This window comes from Scyliorhinus canicula, chromosome 28 (assembly GCF_902713615.1).
Source record: "Scyliorhinus canicula chromosome 28, sScyCan1.1, whole genome shotgun sequence".
NCBI classification, from domain to species: domain Eukaryota; kingdom Metazoa; phylum Chordata; class Chondrichthyes; order Carcharhiniformes; family Scyliorhinidae; genus Scyliorhinus; species Scyliorhinus canicula.
This window is the reverse complement of record NC_052173.1, coordinates 13,911,892-13,932,555: the sequence shown is the minus strand read 5'-3', so window position 1 is coordinate 13,932,555 and position 20,664 is coordinate 13,911,892. Positions and strand designations below refer to the sequence as shown.

The window sequence follows — 20,664 nt, the reverse complement described above, 5'->3', positions numbered from 1 at the left end:
AACACAGAGATAGGTAACATTCTGGGTAGGGGGGGGAATAGAATTCCTGTGAGCACGGGGGCCGTCAAGTATAAAATAATAATTAAGGTATTTATCCGATCACTTTGTGCTGTAGGAGCTTGACATGGATGAATTTGAAGACCTCTTCAAGACGAAAGCCCAGGGACCCTCCATTGAAATCTCCTGTCAGAAAAGCAAAAGTGCGCAGAAAGCACTGAGTAAAGTGACGCTGCTCGAAGCCAACCGAGCAAAGAATCTCGCCATTACGTTGCGCAAGGCTGGCAAGACCACTGAAGAGATTTGCAGGGCCATTCAAATGTATGTTGTAAACCCTTCAGACCTCTTTGATTGTGTCACTTTAGTGTGAAGTGTGGGTTGGCTCCTCCTGCGTAAATAAATCGTGACCCATAACATTCCGACAGGGCAGAAGGAGGCCATTCGGCCCATCGAGTCTGCACTGGCCCCTCTGAAAGAGCAACCCTTCCTAGGCCCACGACCCCCACCCTATTCCCATAACCCCACCTAACGTACACATCTTTGGACACTAAGGGACAATTTAACACGCCCAATCCACCAAACCTGCACATCTTTGGACACTAAGGGGCAATTTAACACGCCCAATCCACCAAACCTGCACATCTTTGGACACTAAGGGGCAATTTAACACGCCCAATCCACCAAACCTGCACATCTTTGGACACTAAGGGACAATTTAGCATGGCAATCCACCGAACCTGTACATCTTTGGACACTAAGGGACAATTTATCATGGCCAATCCACCTAACCTGCACATCTTTGGACACTAAGGGACAATTTAACATGGCCAATCCACCAAACCCACACATCTTTGGACACTAAGGGACAATTTAACATGGCCAATCCACCTAACCTGCACATCTTTGGACACTAAGGGACAATTTAGCATGGCAATCCACCGAACCTGTACATCTTTGGACACTAAGGGACAATTTATCATGGCCAATCCACCTAACCTGCACATCTTTGGACACTAAGGGACAATTTAGCATAGCCAATCCACCTAACCTGCACATCTTTGGACACTAAGGGACAATTTAGCATGGCCAATCCACCTAACCTGCACATCTTTGGACACAGAACATAGAACATACAGTGCAGAAGGAGGCCATTCAGCCCATCAAGTCTGCACCAACCCACTTAAGCCCTCACTTCCACCCTATCCCCGTAACCCAATAACCTCTCCTCAGTTTTTTTGGTCACTAACGGCAATTGATCATGGCCAATCCACCTAACCTGCACGTCTTTGGACTGCGGGAGGAAACCGGAGCACCCGGAGGAAACCCACCCAGACGGGGGGGAGAACGTGCAACCTCCACGTAGACAGTCACTCAGGCTGGAATCAAACCCTGGTCCCTGGTGCTGTGATGTGGGGGGGGGGTGGGGGGGGGGGGGGGTTGAGGGAAGGAAGGTGTACCCAAGCCTATCATGAATTAACTCCCCAGCCCCATTTCAAATCCTGCAGTTGCCATGCCTACTCCACTTCTCTTTTTTTTTTAGGAAACATTTTATTGAGGCATTTATAATTTTAACATATTAACATTCTGAATAATAGAACGGTCCGACACACAGTAACATACCCAACGTCTCCCCACTACCCATATATTAGATTCCCTGCCCTTATCCCACTCTACCTCTTAATATGTCATTGACGTTCTGCTGTATTGTCAGGCAACTAAAATATTGGGGCTGTCACATTGGAGTCACTACCCACTGGCTATTCATGAGTTAATGTCAAAAGCCCTACCAAATGCCAAAAAGCCGACTTTTGCTTTGCGCAGCTCAGAATCTCGGCCTTGCCTGCCCTGAGAATTGGCGGACGTTTCCTGTTGCCTCATTAGCTTCTTCCTGCCTTTCCCAGAAGCGATGGGGTTGTCAGGGCTGGCACTGTCGGTGAGGCAGAGTCCATTCCTTTCCCCTCCCCCGCCGTCTCTGACTAAACTTCCCTGTGAGCTTGCGACTCGAGCCTGTGGCTTGACTGGTTCGGACTATGGTAAAGCCCAAAGGCTCTGCTAATAGCTAAATGGATCACCTGTAACGCTGGACATCAGCGCTGTCCATTTTGGGTTTGCTGTTTTTGTTTTTTTTTCACTTTGTGGTAATTTCTTGAGACCCAGCAATCTGGCGCTTTACTGCATTGGACACAATGTGACGAGCAATCTGCCGGAACGTTTGAGACAAAGCACGTTTTGTTTGCCCTTTTGTCCTCTGTCGCTTGTCCTCCATCTGCATTTTGACGCGATCTCTTCCTCCTCCTTTCTACCCACAGCTGGATAGAATGCTGCACCTCTGCATGCCCATCACTCTTCACTTTCCTACAGGGTCATGTGACGGTGCAGAGGACCCCACCATTAAGCTGGGCGGAGCTCTCGCTTGGCTGGGGTCTGGGGACTTTGAGCTCCAAGTGTCTCGTCACGGACAGAGATCATCGTCCGAGTAGGATTGCCTGCACAAGCCACTGTCTCAGTGGAGGGCATCTGCTCCAATCTCTGGGGGTGCTTGTGGAGCGAGTCCCATCACACACATCTGGGCAAAATGTCTGCACTGCAGTCTTATTATGACCCATGTAGAGCACCGGTGGTGTTTCCATGGAGACATTATGGGCATAGCTCATAGGCACAGGAGAATCATCCCTTGTGAGTGTCTCCATGGCTTCAGCGGCCATATGGGCCTAGACTCCCAATCCACCTCACTTTGAAAACAACTGCACAATTGTAATGTCGGAATTCACATACCAAAGTTGAACTTGCTGACAGATTGTTGGGTCTGAGTAAAGGAGTGAGACATCCGTGGGGGGAGACGGGGACGACACACGCACGTGTCAGTCGTGATTCCCGGCTCTGTGCGCAATCTGGGCCTTCCGAGTGCTGATGCGGCAGTGAGGGAAGATGTGGCAGAAGGCAAGCAGAGCCAGACTGCCAGATACAGCTGACCCCCTTTTGGAGGTCTCACGCCAGAGCAACCCCAGCGGGGGGGGGGGGGGGGGGGGGGGGGACGACCCACGCAGCCCCACGCAGCCCCACGCATGCTTACTCTGACATCCGGACATCAGGAGTAGCACAATTGATGGCTTGCACTACGTGAGGCGGAACGTGGAAAGTCGCGTAATAATCATTCAGCGTGAAATAGTCGAAATTAGAACCCAGGTATTACTCTCTGTAATATTTTACAATGGACAATTCATCTATTCGGAGGGCATTTCTGTATCTGTGATGTGGAGATGCCGGCGTTGGACTGGGGTGAGCACAGTAAGAAGTCTTACAACACCAAACACTAGCTTTCGGAGCGCTGCTCCTTCCTGCGCATTCACCTGAGGAAGGAGCAGTGCTCCGAAAGCTAGTGTTTGAAACAAACCTGTTGGACTTTAACCTGGTGTTGTAAGACTTCTTACTATTTCTGTATCTGAGTGGAGCTATTTAAGTTAGTTTGCAACATGTGAGTTACTGACAGTGTTGCAGTTTCAAACAAAGGAATGGGACACATGCATTAACGATCGACAGCAATTGCTAACTCCCAGGACACTCGACTTGCAATCTTAGGGTTGCATTGAGTGCCTCCTGGCGGGGGTGTATGAAGCAGCTCCAGCCTACCCGCTACGAGGAACCAAAGTTGGGATTGGCAAGACACATGCGCTTTTGGAGTGTTGCCAATTTGAGGTGATTCTCGGGCTGGCTCTTTGGTACGCTTCACATGTTGGTGCCTTGTTGCTGCAGTCTTTCTCCTTGCACTGGCCTAGCGGGTTCCTTGTCCTCTCTCTCTGGGCCTTCCGTGCCAATGCTTGTGCTTCCTGCTCCTCCCTCCACCAGGTGACCTCTTGGAAAGCAGCATGCCTCATACAATCATTTCAAAGATATTTTTTCGGGGTTGTACTGTGCAGGAGCTCCCTTTGCTCAATCCAAGCTTCTGAAGTGCGGTGTGAAGACCAAATCGCTGTCGATTTGTCTTTATTCTATCTTGCTTGGACGTGGAGACTGCGATTGGCTTGCCCCAGTGCCACAAAATGCCAAGTGGTGTGTCCAGCAGCGTCTGCCAATTGCAAAAGTCGGCCCTGCTTTGAACCAGGATATTTTGGATCTTAACCGAACACATGGCAGAATCTGACAGCGTGAGCAATGGCCGAATAACCCTATTCACTAATAACTGGACCGACAGTCGTCTTTGTAATGCTGGTGCGCGTTAGTTGTGCCAGCTTTCAGCTGCCATTTGCGAGAAGCATGAAACTGGCAGCAGTGGGCACCCTCTGCCTCCAAGTGGCTAATCTCCCTGCCCCTTCAAAAATTGGCGGCCCTCTCTGATCACTTTTGAAATGAAGTGAGCATTTTTGTGCGTGTTCCTGACCAGACGGCTTCCCACCCACTGATCGAGTGCCAGCCGTTACATTTTGTCTGGGGGTATTGCCACCCACTCCGCCACCCCCACGGGCCCAAACTGCCACCTGGGCACAGCTGGCAACGTGCGCGCTTGTGAAGCCAGTGAGCCAGCTATTGCCACAGGCTCGACGCAAGAACGCTGCAAAAAGGAAGTTTGTGTGAACCGGATTTTTTAAGCGTCAATTCTGCCCGCGTTTGCAAGCTGAACAAATGTGGAGACGCGTGCTCCGAGCTATAGCAGCAAGCAGCTACACGCGGCAGGAAATAATTTGCAATGCGCGATAAAGCCGGGCGGACGCCGCATGCTCTGCAGCACTGTTGAAATGATTCGCGTGAAATGTGTACGAAACGGGAAGCCCCCCTCTGCCCCCCCCCCCCCCCCCCCCCACCTCCTCCCTCCGAGTAATTTTCAGTTGTAAAGTCTCTGGTGAATTTGAGTTTGGTTTTGTCGACTAAAGCGTTGCCCATGCCCTCTCTGTAGGTACGATCTGAAGACCCTGCCCTTAGACTTTGTGGAGTGTCTGAATCGCTTCCTGCCGTTGGAGAGCGAGGTCAAGCTTCTGCGACAGTACGAGAAAGAGCGGAAGCCACTCGATGATCTGTCCAACGAGGACCGCTTCATGCTACAGTTCAGCAAGATCGAGCGCCTGCCACAACGCATGACCATCATGACCTTCGTTGGGAATTTCTCCGAGAATACTCAGATGCTGAATCCGGTAGGTCTCCCATAATCTCGAAATCGGAGGTGGGTGGGGGCAGCCATATTTCCAGTATTGATATATGTAAGAAACGCTAAGTATTGGGGCAACATTTTATTTACTCTTTCATGGGATGTGGGCGTCGTTAGCTGGGCCAGCATTTCTTGCCCATCCCTAATTGCCCTTCAACCGAGTAGCTTGCTTGGCCATCTCAGAGGCGCAGTCAACCACATAATAATAATCTTTATTGTCATAAGTAGGCTTACATTAACACTGCAATGAAGTTACTGTGAAAAGCCCCTAGTCGCCACATTCCGGCGCCTGTTCGGGTCACAGAGGGAGAATTCCGAATGTCCAATTCACCTAACAGCACGTCTTTCGGGACTTGTGGGAGGAAACCGGAGCACCCGGAGGAAAAATGGAGCAGGGGGATCACTCCATCACCTGGGCTTCAGCGATGATGGCATTTGGCCATGGCGGTTGCCCTCAACATTTGAAGCTTTGAATATTGGATAACTCAGCTGCTTTTAATGAGAGTGGCCGGTCTATTTTTAAGCTGGACGTAAATGGCGAGAGTTTCTTTTTCAACTAGAATTATGTGGCTGTTTTCAATGTTTTTATTGGGTTTTTGGTATACATAGCAAAATATAAATGTATACAGATCGAGAAGAATTTTGCAAGGGTGGGGGGGGGGGGGGCAGCTGGTTATTTACATTGCAGTCGGTTTTTGTGATTTACATGGGTTTAAATCGATTCTTCTCTTCATTCTTTTGGGTTCCCCCCCCCCCCCCCCCCTTGCCGTGTTTGCTGTGGCCATTGTGGTCCGCTGTGTCTCGTTTCCCGCCTGGGTTCCCCTCTCTTTTCTCCCTCCTGGTTCCCACTGTTGTTGTGTTCCCACCCTCCTCCCCCCCCCCCCCCCCCCCCCCCCCCTCCCTCTTTCGTTTTGTGCCTTGGCTACTTTACCTTTATCCCTGGCTACCTAGTTGCTGGCCACAAACCGGTCCCGGAACAGTTGGGTGAATGGCTCCCATGTTCTGTGGTATTCTGACCCACGGATGGCGAATTTGACTTTCTCCATTTGGAGAGATTCCGAGAGGTCGGACAGCCAGTCTGCAGCTCTGGGTGGTGCTGCTGACCGCCAGCCAAACAGGATTCTACGGCGGGCAATCAGGGAGGCAAAGGCAAGGGCGTCCGCCCTCCTCCCCATGAAGAGATCAGGCTGGTCTGAAACCCCAAAGACCGCCACTTTCGGGCATGGCTCCACCCTCATCCCCACCACTATGTACATAGCCTCGAAGAAGGTTGCCCAGTACCCTGCAAGTCTGGGGCAAGACCAGTACATGTGGATGTGGTTGGCCGGGCCTCCTTGGCACCGTTCACACCCATCCTCCACCTCTGTGAAGAACCTACTCATTCGGGTTCTGGTCAAGTGGGCTCTATGTACCACTTTTAGCTGCGTTAGGTTGAGCCTCGCGCATGTGGAGGTGGAGTTGACCCCGTGCAGTGCTTCGCTCCAGAGTCCCCACCCTGTTTTGAACCCCAGGTCCTCCTCCCACTTCTCCTTTGTCGCATCCAGTTTGACGTCAGCCCTCTCTATCAGTTGTCCATACATGTCGCTACAGTTCCCTCTGCCTAAAATGTCTGCGTCCAGTAATTCTTGACTGTCGCGGCAGTTGTGGGTATGGGTTTTATACAATTAGTATCCAAGATTAACATGTCTATCCCAATATATATATATTATCTAAAAGATATTTGATGCTATAAACCTGTTTTCTTCCAGCAATTGAACGCAATCATAGCAGCCTCTGCATCGATTAAGACCTCACAGAAGTTGAAGCGAATGCTGGAGGTGAGTGTGCCTTTGTTAATTCCAATCAAGGGACGATCTGAACAGTATTTCAGAGCCGCCTTGAATTCGGGCTCCAAGACGATTTTGCCCACATTGAGTTGCACAGTTTCTGCTATGCAGATGCCACACAGTTCTGCAGGGGAGGGTACATTTGAAGTGCAGTTACCAGGTGTCATTCCTGCCCATCTCCCGTAGGTTCTCGCTGTGGGGTGTTGCATACCGTTTGGTAGGTCTTAATGAAGTCTCGTCTTAATTGGTTGACGGTATGTATTTATTAATGACGAGAATCAGGCCAGGAGCCGTCTCCGTGCTTGCTTGCACACACGTCTCTGTTCAACATGAGACCTGTCAGGAAATTAGGAAACCCTTCGGTGCACAAAAGGGTGGGAGCAGTTTGGAACTCTCCTCCACAAATGGCAATTGATGCTCGATCAATTAATTAAAATTCTGAGACGGTTGTTCGCCAATAGTGCTTGGCAACATGGCCCAAAGTCAGATATATGGAGTTAAGCCGAAAATCAGTTGCACAGCGCTGGCAAGGCGAGGCCTCTTGTTCAAATGATCCAATGGTCTCCCCTATCATTATTGCATTTATATGGTGCTTCATGGGAGGATTATGAAACAACATTTGACCCCGAACCACTTAAGATATTAGGTCATGTGACTGAAGAGGTATGTTTCAAGGAGGCGATTCCAGCGCTTCGAGCACAGGCAGCTGATATAAATCTGTTTGTTTACAAACTGACTGAAGAAACTCTGACAGTATGTCAACGAGATACATTTAGGGAGTCATTTTTAAAACAAACTTGAGGAGCTGAAACTATTTCAGAAGTGGAGGGGAGAAAATAAACTTCTGACTCGAACGGAGTGGAAAGTCGGGGAAAAGAAGACTTTCCTGGAGACGTTTGTCAAAGTCCATACAGAAAAAAATTGATCACAAAGCAATCCTTGTCAAAAGACTGGTTTTTTTTGTGGCATTTGTTCTATTATTGATGTGGAAAAACACAAAATCTGTGTTTCAGAGCTTTGTTCACAACTTTGAGTTGCTTCACCCGCTTGTCTACCGTGATTGGAAACTAAACTGGGGGATGCTTCCAGTAAGGTCTCTGAGGGTTTGAGTCTATGCCAGTATTGCTTAACTAATCTGATGCCCACGATGCCAGTCTGTGTCCTGTTCGAGGTTCTGTCTCTGTCATCTTGCCACCAGCATGTTGCCTGGGTTGGAGCGTCTCAGCTATGAAGAGAGGTTGGTTAGGCCGGGGTTGTTCTCCGTAGAGCAGAGAAGGCTGAGGGGGGAACCTGAGGGGTGGACAAGATTATGAGGGGCCATAGATGAGGTGGATAGGAAGGAACCCTTAGCAGAAGGGTCAATAACCAAGGGCAGAGATTTAAGGTAAGGGGATTTGAGGAAAACATTTTCACCCAGAGGATGATGGGAATCTGGAACTCGCTGCCTGAAAGGGTGAGAGGGGCGGGAACCCTCACAACATTTAAGAAGCATTTAGATTAGCACTTGAAACACCCCAGCACACACGGCCACGCACCAAGTGCTGGAAAATGGGATTAGAGTAGATCGGTGCTTGATGGGCAGCACCGACACGCTGGGCTGAAGCGCTTTATTCTGTGCTGAAAAACTCTTATGACTGCAGCATTGATTGGGGAAGGTGGGATTACAGCAGTGCTGCGGTGAGCTATTGTGGAGTGGAGACCGAACACTTCTCAAAAGATAGTAGCAGAAAAAAGACAACTTGCATTCATCAAGTGGCTCTCCTGACCTTGGGACATCCTGACGTGAATCACGGCGAATAAAGTCCTTTTCAAGTATAGTCAACTATTGTACCGTAAGAAACATGGCAACCAATTTGTACACAGCAAGCTCGCAAATACATGCAAGAGTGAGCACATCATATTTACAGCAAAGACACGGGCCATTCAGCCCAACAGGTCTCTGCTGGTAATGTTGGATAAATGCGGGTTAGGACACCTACTCTCACTGTTGTCCGTGGGAATCTTACCTCACTCTTGTCCATCCAACCAAGTCAGAGGGAAGTCGGGTTTAGCATCTCGTCTGCAAGACGCCACTTCCTCTGAAGTGTAGCACTGGGCGTGTCAGCCAAGACTATGTGCCCAAGTAAAGGTCGCCTGAGGAACCTTTAATTGTGGAGATGAATGAGCCCTTAATATTTGCCATCTTTTTACTGAATGGCAGGCAAAGGACAGCAGAGGACATCCGCGAGCTACAATTGGAGGGCCTGCAACACCTTGAGCAGCAGGTCCTCCCAAGGCCACAGATGAAGGGAAGTAGTCTTCAAGTGCCTGCATTTTGAACACCACCAACCTGTCCCATAAAAATCAGTGTGCGCGCTAATAGTGGACTTTTATAGCTCACTCTGTGATCACAGCTGCTTTTAATGTTGCTGTACTTTCCATGGATCGATTACCTTTGATAAAGATGATTCTCTAATGTCTGTGGTAACGTGTCTTTCTCCTCCCTCTCCCTAGATTATTCTGGCACTCGGTAACTACATGAACAGTAGCAAGAGAGGAGGTGTGTATGGCTTCAAACTTCAGAGTTTGGACCTGGTATGTATTATCCCATTCAGACTCTGCAGGGTAATGTACTACTGGGGTGTGTCATTCTAAATACAATCTGCTTCATTAGGGTAATGTGTGGTAATATATTTGAAATGGCCAGATTTAGAGCCATTTATTTCTAATTGATTGTGCAGGCATTCTTGAGGCCACCCAAACTGGCATTTGACCCTAATCTCTACCTTGACTTTCTTTGCCTTTTCCAACTTGTGTGATTTAAAAAAAAAAATTTTCTTTTATCCTTTGGTGGTTTGTGGGCATCGCCCAGCATTTGTTCTCCATCCCTAATTGCCCTTGAATTTTTAAAAATAAATTTAGAATACCCAATAATTTTTTCCAATTAAGGGGCAATTTAGCATGGCCAATCCACCTACCCTGCACACCTTTGGGTTGTGGGGAAACCCACGCAGACACGGGGAGAATGTGCAAACTCCACACAGACAGTGACCCAGAGCCGGGATCGAACCCGGGTCCTCAGCGCCGTGAGGCAGCAGTGCTAACCACTGTGCCACCCTGCCGTCCCCCCCCGTCCCCCTAATTTCCCTTGAACTGAGTGTCTCACTCGGCCATTTCAGAGAGGGGCAGTTAAGAGTCACCCACATTGCTGTGGGTCTGGAGTCACATGTAGGCCAGACCGGGTAAGGACGGCAGATTTCCGTCCCTAAAGGACATTAGTGAACCAGATGGGTTTCCACAACAATCACTGATGGTCACCATTACTGAGGCTAACTTTATGTTCCAGATTGTATTAAATTAATTTAAATTCCACTAGCTGCCGTGGTGGGATTTGAACCCATGTACCCAGCGCATTAGCCTGGGGCCTCTGGAGCATTAGCCACAATTATATTACTGCTACGCCACCGTCTCACATGATGTGTGACTTTGATCGTTTCTGAACTTGAAAGAAGGTGGTGGGTAGTTCAGGTCAGTGGTTTGACGAAGACTGCTGTAGCCTCCCCATGAATCCAATGATGCATTTTAGCCCTGGCATCAGAGGTTGTCTCTGAGGTTGTGTGGGAGGTTGCGTGCCGAATCTCAGAGCGCTCAAAACCACCTCCAGTTTGAACCTTTTACAGTCAATAGCGAGGAGACATTCATCCAGCCAGTCTAGACTGGTTGTAAACACAAGTTTAAGGGGCAGTCTAGTAATGATTTCCCTCACCCCATCCACCCCTCCCCCTTCTCTCCTCCCCCACTCCCCCCCCTCCATGTGCCCCTCACACCAGGATTAGTTTTTTCTATCAAACACGCATAACTTTGGCTAAATATAGAAGCTCAGTTGATCAAAATCACATTCCACTCACTCGCAGACTGTAGCGCTAGCTGACCTTAGCAGGATGTGTTTGCCAACTGTTTATTTTGTGGGCTCGAGTGTTTAAAAAAAAAAAATCAGCCAGACCGCTGTCAACATTTCAGCCTGTGATCCACGTCGGGGGGGGGGGGGGGGGGGTTGGGGAGGGGAGATAAACACAGGAAATCGGGGAAGTTGACAGCGAACCATGAAAGCAGGGAGGGAAGAGACAAATATCTGCTTCAGGGATAGAGCTTTTTGCCCAGGCCCCCCACCCCCAAGATAAGGGCCGGAATTCTCCGTCTGTTCTCGGCAGCGGGATTCTCCGTGCGGTGAACGACCGATTTGGCAGAGCGCCAAATTCTCCGTCCCCGCTCGCGGCGGGCGCGGAGCCGACTAGCGACGGAGAATCCCGGCAAACTATTTTTTTTATTTTTTTTCGTTTCTCTCTTTTGGTTTTTGAGGCCGATTGGCTTGCTGGAACCCTCCCCCCCCCCCCCCCCCCCCCCCCCCCCCCACCCCCACCCCCCACCCCCCACCCGGCCTACTGAACTAAACCTTCTGTCACCCCCCCCCCCACCCCCTGTAATGTTTTATCCATTCAGCTGAAGGTAAAGAAAGCAGATCTGAGACAGTTAAAATATGAAAAAGATTTGATCAGGTAGCTTCCGGCGGAACTATTTCCTCTGGCGGAGGAATCCAAAACACAGGGCTCACAAGGAGCACTTCTTCCCACAGTAGTGGAAATCTGGATCCCCCCCCCCCCCCCCCCCCCCCCCGCAAGAGGCTCCCGATGCTGGAAGGCAATTGAAGTTTTTAAACCGAGATAGATAGATTTTGTTGATTCAGTGTAACGAGGCATATGGAACAAAACCAGGAAAATGCAGCTGAGCTACAGATGGGACGTGGTACAATCGAATGGCAGAATACGCCCAAGGAGCTGAATGGCCTCCTTCTGTGCAAGACCGCCCTGGGGTGTCTGAGGCCTTTAGTTTATGCGAGAGGCAGTTTGTTTTATATATTTCAGATGTCCAGCATTCCCAGTTATATATTCTACCACCAAGGCATTTTTTTTTCCAGAAGAAATCTGTTTCTCTGTAAAATGTTCTCAAAAAATGATTTATTTTCCTCAAGATTGAAACCGCGGCCGTTTTACATTAAACAATTCCATGTTTGCCAGTTGGCGATTTTTCATCCGTTATTGGCAACCACTGCGATCCAAGCACATTTTCTGCTCAGACAAGTTCAACTGAATGGCTAATCTTTGCTCAAACCAACCATCGAAGCCAGAAAGCCTATTGTATGCTCACAGCCTAGACCTCCCAGTCCTCGAAGAAATGAAGGCCGAGCCTGCGAGATATTTAAAAGAAAACAAGTTAGCACTTAGTCTGCAGACTTCCAGCCCTTTCTGAATAATAATCTTTATTATTGTCACAAGTAGGCTTACATTAACATTACATTGTGGGCAGCACGGTAGCGCAAGTGAATATCATTGTGGCTTCACAGTGCCAGGGTCCCAGGTTCGATTCCCTGCTGGGTCACTGTCTGTATCCCTAAATCAACATCGCAGATCAAACTGATCTGGCTATTATCACGTTGCTGTTTGTGAAATTTTAGAGTACCCAATTCTTTTTTTTACCAATTAAGGGGCAATTTGGCGTGGCCAATTCACCTACCCAGCACCACGATAGCACAGTGGTTAGTACCGTTGCTTCACAGCTCCAGGGTCTCGGGTTCGATTCCCTGCTGGGTCACTGTCTGTGTGGAGTCTGCATGTTCTCCCCGTGTCCGCGTGGGTTTCCTCCGGGTACTCCGGTTTCCTCCCACAGTCCAAAGATATGCAGGTTAGGTGGATTGGCCATGATAAATTGCCCTTAGTGTCCAAAAAGGTTAGGAGGGGTTATTGGTTTACGGGGATGGGGTGGACTCGATGGGCCGAATGGCCTCCTTCTGCACTGTGCGTTCTATGTTCTATGTCTTAACACTGCAATGAAGTTATTGTGAAAATCCACATTCCGGCGCCTGTTCGGGTCACAGAGGGAGAATTCAGAATGTCCAATTCACGTAACAAGCACGTCTTTCGGGACTTGTGGGAGGAAACCGGAGCACCCGGACGAAACCCACGCAGACCCCGCACAGACAGTGGCCCAAGCTGGGAATCGAACCTGGGACCCTGGCACTGTGAAGCAACAGAGCTAACCACTGTGCCACCGTGCCGTCCAAAAGGAACATGTTTTCCTTTTTGCTAATGGTCTTCCAGAATGTACGTTGAAGCAGATATGTTGAATTCTACAGGAACTATCAAAACAATAAAACTCCTCCCTGATGCCCGAAAAGGTTCAAGTATTTCAACACTTGTGAGTGAAAGAATTGAGAGAGGAGAGGCAGTGGCGTTGTGGTATTGTCACTGCACTAGTAATCCAGAGACCCAGGGTAATGTTCTAGGCACTGTGTTCGAATCCCACCACTGCAGATGGTGAAACTTGAATTTGGAAAAAATAAAAATGTGGAATTAAATAACCATTGTCAATTGTCGAAAAACCCATCTGCTTCACTAATGTCCTTTAGGGCAGTGTTCTTCAAAAGTTTTTTCCACTTTTTTTTACCAACCTTCGCGTCCCACGCCGGCCGACCTTCGCGTCCCACTCCGGCCGACCTTCACGTCCCACGCCGGCCGACCTTCGCGACCCACGCCGGCCGACCTTCGCGACCCACGCCGGCCGACCTTCGCGACCCACGCCGGCCGACCTTCGCCGCCCACGCCGGCCGAGCTGCGTGACCCACCATTTTCTCTTACCTTGTTTGCTGCTGACAAAAATGGAGGAAATGGTTTTGGGTCCCTTTGGCCCTCGTACACGCTCCTCCAATGGAACCTGTTGGATGAAGGTGAAGCCTTCCGGTGTCGGAAAGTATGGAGTCTCCATCTGTCCAAAGTTCTGCACTTTTTTCCGGTAAAATTTTATCAAATCAAACTCCCCCGAACTTGTAAAAATAAATAAAAATAAAATGAATGAAAAAAATAAAAATTAAATGAATAAAACCTCCCCGAACTTTTAAAGCTGCGACCGTTTTTTTAAAAAGTGGCCGCACTGCGCATGCGTGCCCGATCATCGGTGCGCATGCGGATAGCTTTGCGCATGCGTGCCGATGATCTGGCATGCATGTGCAGTGCTCTCGCATTTGTTTCACGTGTTTGTAGCCGTTTTGAAGGCCGCTTGCAGCCGCCATTATTAACAGCACACAGATTTGAAGGCCGCTTGCAGCCACCATTATTAACAGCACACGGATTTGAAGGCCGCTTGCAGCCGCCATTATTAACAGCACACGGATTTGAAGGCCGCTTGCAGCCACCATTATTAACAGCACACAGATTTGAAGGCCGCTTGCAGCCGCCATTATTAACAGCACACAGATTTGAAGGCCGCTTGCAGCACACAGATTTGAAGACCGCTTGCAGCCACCATTATTAACAGCACACAGATTTGAAGGCCGCTTGCAGCCACCATTATTAACAGCACACAGATTTGAAGGCCGCTTGCAGCCACCATTATTAACAGCACACGGATTTGAAGGCCGCTTGCAGCCGCCATTATTAACAGCACACAGATTTGAAGGCCGCTTGCAGCCGCCATTATTAACAGCACACAGATTTGAAGGCCGCTTGCAGCCGCCATTATTAACAGCACACAGATTTGCGGGATAGGGAGCGCCGCGACGGACGGTTCCGCGACCCTCCCGACACCCGCCCGTGACCCACCCGTGGGTCGTGCCCCCGAGTTTGACAATGCCTGCTTTCGGGAAGGAAATCTGCCATTCTTACCCGGTCTGGCCTACACGTGACTCCAGACCCACAGCAAATGTGGTTGACTCATAACTGCCCTCCGGGATGGCCACATCCCATGAACCAATAAAAGAAAATTAGCGTTGCTGGACTTGATTTTGGATCAAGGTCCCACGGTCTTCGTAAATTATTCACAAACGTGCCGAAAGTCACTTCTGCAGGGAATTTTTTTTTTCACAATGGTGGTCACCCGGAGCAATCGCCCTAGCAACCCATTGATGCCTCACATTGGAAGTCCCATTTCTGATTGGAATTCTCACAAGAGGCCAGTGGGACTGCAGCAGAAAAAATGTATTTATTCATCCTGAATGTGCTTTCCCCCCGCCCATCGAGAGTGAGGATATTTTACTGAATTGCTCTGTAATGCTAAACCATGAAGGGAGATAGAAGTAAAGAATGGGTACAGCAGAGAAGCAGGCCATTTGGCCTGTCATGACGGTGTTGGCGCTCTGCGAGAGCAATTCAGCTAGTCCCACCCCCCCGCCTTTTCCCTCATAGGCCTACAAATCTTTTATTCTAAGATCGTGATCCAATCGCCTTTTGAAGGCCTTGATTGAATCCACCTCCGCTGCACTCTCAGACAGAGCGTTCCAGTCACTTTCTGTGCAAAAACGTTTCCCCTCATGTCGCCCCTGGTTCTTTTTTTTGCCTTAAATTGGTGTCCTCTGGTTTTCGACCCCTCCGTCACAAGGGAATGGTTTCTCTCCCATCCACTCTGTCCAGCCCCCCCTCCTGATAGTGAACACCTCAATCAAACCTGTTCCATTGGTTGAGGGGGATGGGGGGAGCTGAAAATTGTCCTTTCATGATCTGAGCTGACAAGTAAGAGTGGTTGGTTGGTGGTGGGGGGGGGGATAAGAAGCCTGGAGGGCAGCCCCCCCCCTTGAAGCGGGGAGCACATTTGGCATGGCGGGCGGGGGAAAGATTAGAACCTAGTGATTGCTCTTTGACCTTTTTTCAGTTCGATGCCAGGTAAGAAATTTGATAACGGGTCAAGGAGTGGCAGTTTTTATAGGAGATGGCTGAGGCTGATGAAGTTGCAGCACACACTGAGGCCATTGGGCCCATCGTTCCCTGTGCAATCTCTTTGAAAGAAATACCCAGTTAATCACGCTTCTCCTACTCTTTCCAAGTAGCCCTGGATTGTTTTTTCTGTTCAAGTATTTGTCCATTTGTCTTTTGAAAGTCGTGACTGAATCTGACTAAAAATCAACCGATTCTCAAAATGTTTCTTGTCTGTCCAGCTTTCGGATACCAAATCCACTGATCGAAAGCTGACCTTGTTGCACTACATTGCGCTCGTCATCAAACAGAAGTACTCGAACATCGCCACGTTCTGGAGTGAGCTGCACTTCATCGAGAAGGCTGCGGCAGGTTAGTGTTAGCCTGAATGCTGTGCGACATCATGTCCTCCTGTTGCTTCAGGTTGTCGGAGAGATTGGCGTGCTCTCGTTCTGTGCAAGGCCCCCAGCCCACACAACGATGCTCCAGTCTTACCAGGGGATGTAAGACTGCAGTTAATGTGGGGAGGCTAGGGAAACCGGGGGGTTGCCCTCCTCGGAGCAGACAAGGGGGATCGAGGAGATGTGACAAGCGTTCAAAATCACGGAAGGTCTTGAGCTATAAGTGAGGAGAAAATGCTTCAAGTGGCAGAAGGGTCAATAACCAGTGTTTAGAAGGCTATGGGGAGTGGGACTAATCAGATAGCTCCTTCAAAGTGGCAGCACAGATTCGATAGGCCGAATGGCCCCCTCTTGTGCAGTATCATTCTCCTGACCTTTCCACACCATTTCCTTTCGCAGTATCATTGGAAAACGTCCTCTTGGACGTCAAGGAGATGGGGCACAACATGGAGTTGGTTAAACGAGAGAGCAGTATGCATGAGCACAATATGGTGCTGAAGGATTTCCTGGCACAAAATGAAGGGAAGCTGGAAAAAATTCAGAAAGATTCCAGAACTGCACAGGCAAGTACAACGTATCACTGAGCTTTCCTCTCAATATCAAATCAGCTTGTTGTTCAAAAATGCCAATAAGTTGGCCGTTCCTTCACTGTTGCTGGTGTCATGACACCCTGGGCTCGTGCGCGGTAAATTAACCAACAATTCTTCGAAAAACACCCAAAGTCTTTGGCCCTTGGCTGTCTAATAATTACAGTCACCAGGTTTGTAAATGTAAATACAATTACTTTTTATTTATAATGAGAATTGTAATGAAAAATGCAGCAGATACAACTGGTTATCTATTATCTAATTCCTAATCCCCATTTTAACTTGCCCCCGCCCTCTACTTAACTTGCCCGCACCCTCTATATCTATCTAATCTACCTACGCTCGCGACAGAGAAACACAGGGGCAGAAAGGGGTGAAAAATATTACGTAAAAGGGGAAAAGAGTCTTTGTTTCAGATGGTTTTTACCAGCACCTTACTCCTCGTCAAACTTTGCTTTCAGTTTGAGGTCTCTGTAGTTTCAGAAATACCACACTCACAGCCTTTCTGGAGAGAGAGAGGGAGAGTCCTGGGACGGGATTCTCCCGCAATCGGCGGGGCGGCCCGTACCAGCGCCAAGAGCATCGTGAACCACTCCTGGGTCAGGCCGCCTGAAAGTTACGGAATCCTCTGCGCTTCCGGGGGCTAGGCCGGTGCTGGAGGGGTTGGCGCTGCGCCAACAGGCACCGAAGGGCCTCTGCCAGGCGGCGCATGCGCAGGACTGCCAGTATGTTCTAGTGCATGCGCAGAACCGCCGGCGTGTTTCCTGCACATGCGCGGGGGCTTTGTTCTCCGCGTCGGCCATCAGAGAGCCTTACAGAGGCCGGTGCGGAGGGAAAGAGTGCCCCCATGGCACAGGCCCGCCCACAGATAGGTGGGCCCCGATCGTGGGCCAGGCCACCGTGGTGTGTCCGCCCCCCCCCGGAACTGGATCACCCCGCGCCCTCCCCCCCCCCCCCCCCCCCCCCCCCCCCGAGGACCCCGCTAACCACCCTTCAAGTCTGGTCCCGCCGGGATGGACCATGTCCATTTCATGCCGGCGGGACTGGGTGAAAACGGTCAGCCGCTCGGCCCATTAGGGCCCGGAGAATTGCGCTACCAACGGCCCCTGACCGGCGCAACGCGATCCCTGCCCCCACCTGAAAACAAGCGGCGGAGAATTCGGCAGCCGGCGGCGGGGCGGGATTCACGACGACCCCCCCCCCCCGGGCGATTCTCCGACCTGGCAGGGGGGTCGGAGAATCCCACCCCTGGTCTTTGTTTGCAGCCTGGAATGGGTTTCCTGTAGATTCATTCAGTTAGGTTCTCTGCAGCATCAGGAATACAGCACTCGCAGCTTTCCTGGAGAAAACACGGAGGTTAGAGACAGAGAGTCCTTGTCCTTGTACTTCCAGGAGTCAAACTGAGCTCCTTGGAACTCTGAAAATCATTCCAACGGGAGTGGATCCGATCAGAACCGGTTGCTGAGCAGAGTATGTCCTTTTGGGCCAGTTCCTAAATCAATCAATCAAACCGAGTCCCACCCCATCTCTCTCTCTCTCTCTCTGGTGCCTAAAAGTCTGAAGCTCCTGTTCAAACCAGCAGAGTGTTCTCTCCTGTAACTTCTGAATCCCTCCTCTCTGCTACTTGACTTAAAGACACATGAACATTAATCAGCCATGGATCCAAAATAATAACGGCAAAATAAAAGAAAGGGGAGATAAGGGGAATCAACAGGAAGGACCCTAACAAAGGGTCAAAATCCTGGCACTGTGGAAGTACCTACACCACATGGACTGCAGCCATTCAAAATGGCGGCACATCACCACCTTCTCGAGGACAATTGGGGATGGGTGATAAATGCTGGCCGAGCTGGCGACGTCCACATTTCATGAATTATTTTTTTTAAAACGATAGAATACCAGGAATACTTCGATCCCGAGTCTTTTAGACAAAACGTTAAACTGTGGCCCCCCTGCCCCTCAGGTGGATGTAAAAGACCTCACAGCACTACATTAAAGAAGAGTTCAGAGAGTTCTGCCTGGGTTCTGTGACTGCCTTCAAATAGTTAAGGCATAAATTGAGCCTCGCGTCTCTGAACTACACCAGGATACAGGATGCATAAAATAAATAGTAAAATGGGAGTGTACCTTGCTCTTGTGAGTTCTCCGTGCTGGGTGTGAGGTGACTCCTTGTGTTCTTCTCCGAGGTGTGTGAAAAGACCAGGATAAAATTGAGTGTGTGGGAAAATGTCAAACTACAGTGGAACCGCCCCACCCCCCCACCCCCCCCCCCCCCCCCCCCCCCCCCCCCCCGCCCTTTCCCCCCGCAGCCAAGCTTTTGAGTAAACATCAATCTGCATTGCTAAACGTGAAAGTGAGGAAGAATCTCAACCCCACCTTCACGGAAGAAGTCATTAATTCTTGGTGTATGGCGATCACGCCTTGTTGTTTGACCCCTGACCTTTAACCTCTGCCAATGAGAGACAGCAAAGAAAAGAAAAAATATGGCTGCTATTAAGCAGCTGGTTTGATTGCAGCTGTAATCTGGTGACGGTGGGAGGGTTAATAAGACTGCACCTAATTTCCTTTCTGCTCTATACAGGAAGCATACAATAAAGTGGTTGAGTATTTTGGAGAAAATCCCAAGACAACGCCTCCATCAGTGTTCTTCCCAGTCTTTGTCCGGTTTGTCAAATCCTACAGGGTAAGATCTGTTTGTGACTGTTCTCTTTTGCATCCATTTGGTATTCGCGTAGCTTCAAAGGGGAACTCTGGAGGAAGTGGTTCTAGATGCTAGTAACATGATGTGCTGAAGTTAAGGTGGAGTATGTGGTAAAAGCAGCATGGCCCAGTAGGTAGGCCCTGTTGTGTCGGCCCATGGATTCTGGCTGATATTCGACACCCCATTTTGGTGTCAAAAAAGCAAGATGGTGCTTTGTACTTCAGATAAAAGTCAACCCAGATGAACCACGCTCTGGTCTGTCTTTGCTGAGAGTCTGCCAAGAGCCACCTTTGTGGAAATCGGATCTCATCCCCTCTCCTTGCCATCCCACTGTCCTGGAAGTGTTGACTCCTTCCTTGGATGTGGCACCATGGGCACTAGCTGCCCTCCAGCACTCTGCCAGCTGGCTATTCTTCATAGGTGCGGCCGGACAGCAAGTGTTGCCAGGGTGTTCCAACTGGGTGGGGGTAGTGCACACAGTAGCATCGTGGTTCTGTTACTGGCCTCGTGATCCAAAGGCCTGGTTCTAAAGCTGCAAAGACGAGAGATCAAATCCCTCCTTGGCAGTTTGGTGGAAGGGTTTCAATTGAAGTCGATTAATAGATGAGAAAGGCAATGCGACTCAATAATAATGATCATGAAACGACTGAATTATTGTAAAAACCCATCCGGTTCACTAATGCCTGTCAGGGGAGAACATTCTTACCTTCTCTGCCTATGTGTGACTCCAGACCCACAACAATGTGGTGACCCTTCACTGCCCTCTGAAATGGTCCACTCAACCATTTTGTTGTGTTAAACCACGACAAGATGTTAATGGCATTATTCAGATACACGGCTGAAGATCATTGTTTAATAGAGCACTTGTAGTACCTAGAGCACTTGTAAAGGGAGACTGCTGGGTAGGAGGTAGGAAGCAGATATATGTAATGCTGCATTCTGTGAATAAACCTATTATCACGGAAAGTAGTAATGTCCACCAACTGATCGAGGTAACGCAGTCAAGAGCACTGTGAGTGTACCTACACCACACAAACTGCAGCGATTCAAGAAAATTGCTTTCTCTATTGAGGGTAATTAGGGGTGGGCAACAAATGGTGATCTTGCCAGCGATGTTCACAGGCCATGAACAGATAGATAAAAAACCTTAGACACACGGGTTATTATAGAATCCCTACAGTGCAGAAGGAGGCCATTCAGCCCATCAGGTCTGCACTGACCCCTTGAAAGAGAACCCTACCTCAGCCCACTTCCCCCATCCTAGCCCTGTAACCCCACCTAACCTTTGGTCACTA

At 49.5% G+C, this 20,664-nt stretch overlaps 1 protein-coding gene across 1 annotated transcript in view; it reads left to right on the top strand.

Annotated features, from left to right (window-relative positions):
- Positions 1-20,664, top strand: part of LOC119958101 (formin-like protein 3) — a 154,574-nt gene that overhangs the window by 116,465 nt on the left and 17,445 nt on the right. Inside the window, exons 19-25 of the mRNA XM_038786329.1 lie at positions 116-318; positions 4,889-5,123; positions 6,886-6,954; positions 9,457-9,537; positions 15,923-16,052; positions 16,481-16,644; positions 19,250-19,351. Coding sequence (XP_038642257.1) covers positions 116-318; positions 4,889-5,123; positions 6,886-6,954; positions 9,457-9,537; positions 15,923-16,052; positions 16,481-16,644; positions 19,250-19,351 — 984 coding nt within the window. The remainder of the gene's footprint in view (positions 1-115; positions 319-4,888; positions 5,124-6,885; positions 6,955-9,456; positions 9,538-15,922; positions 16,053-16,480; positions 16,645-19,249; positions 19,352-20,664) is intronic.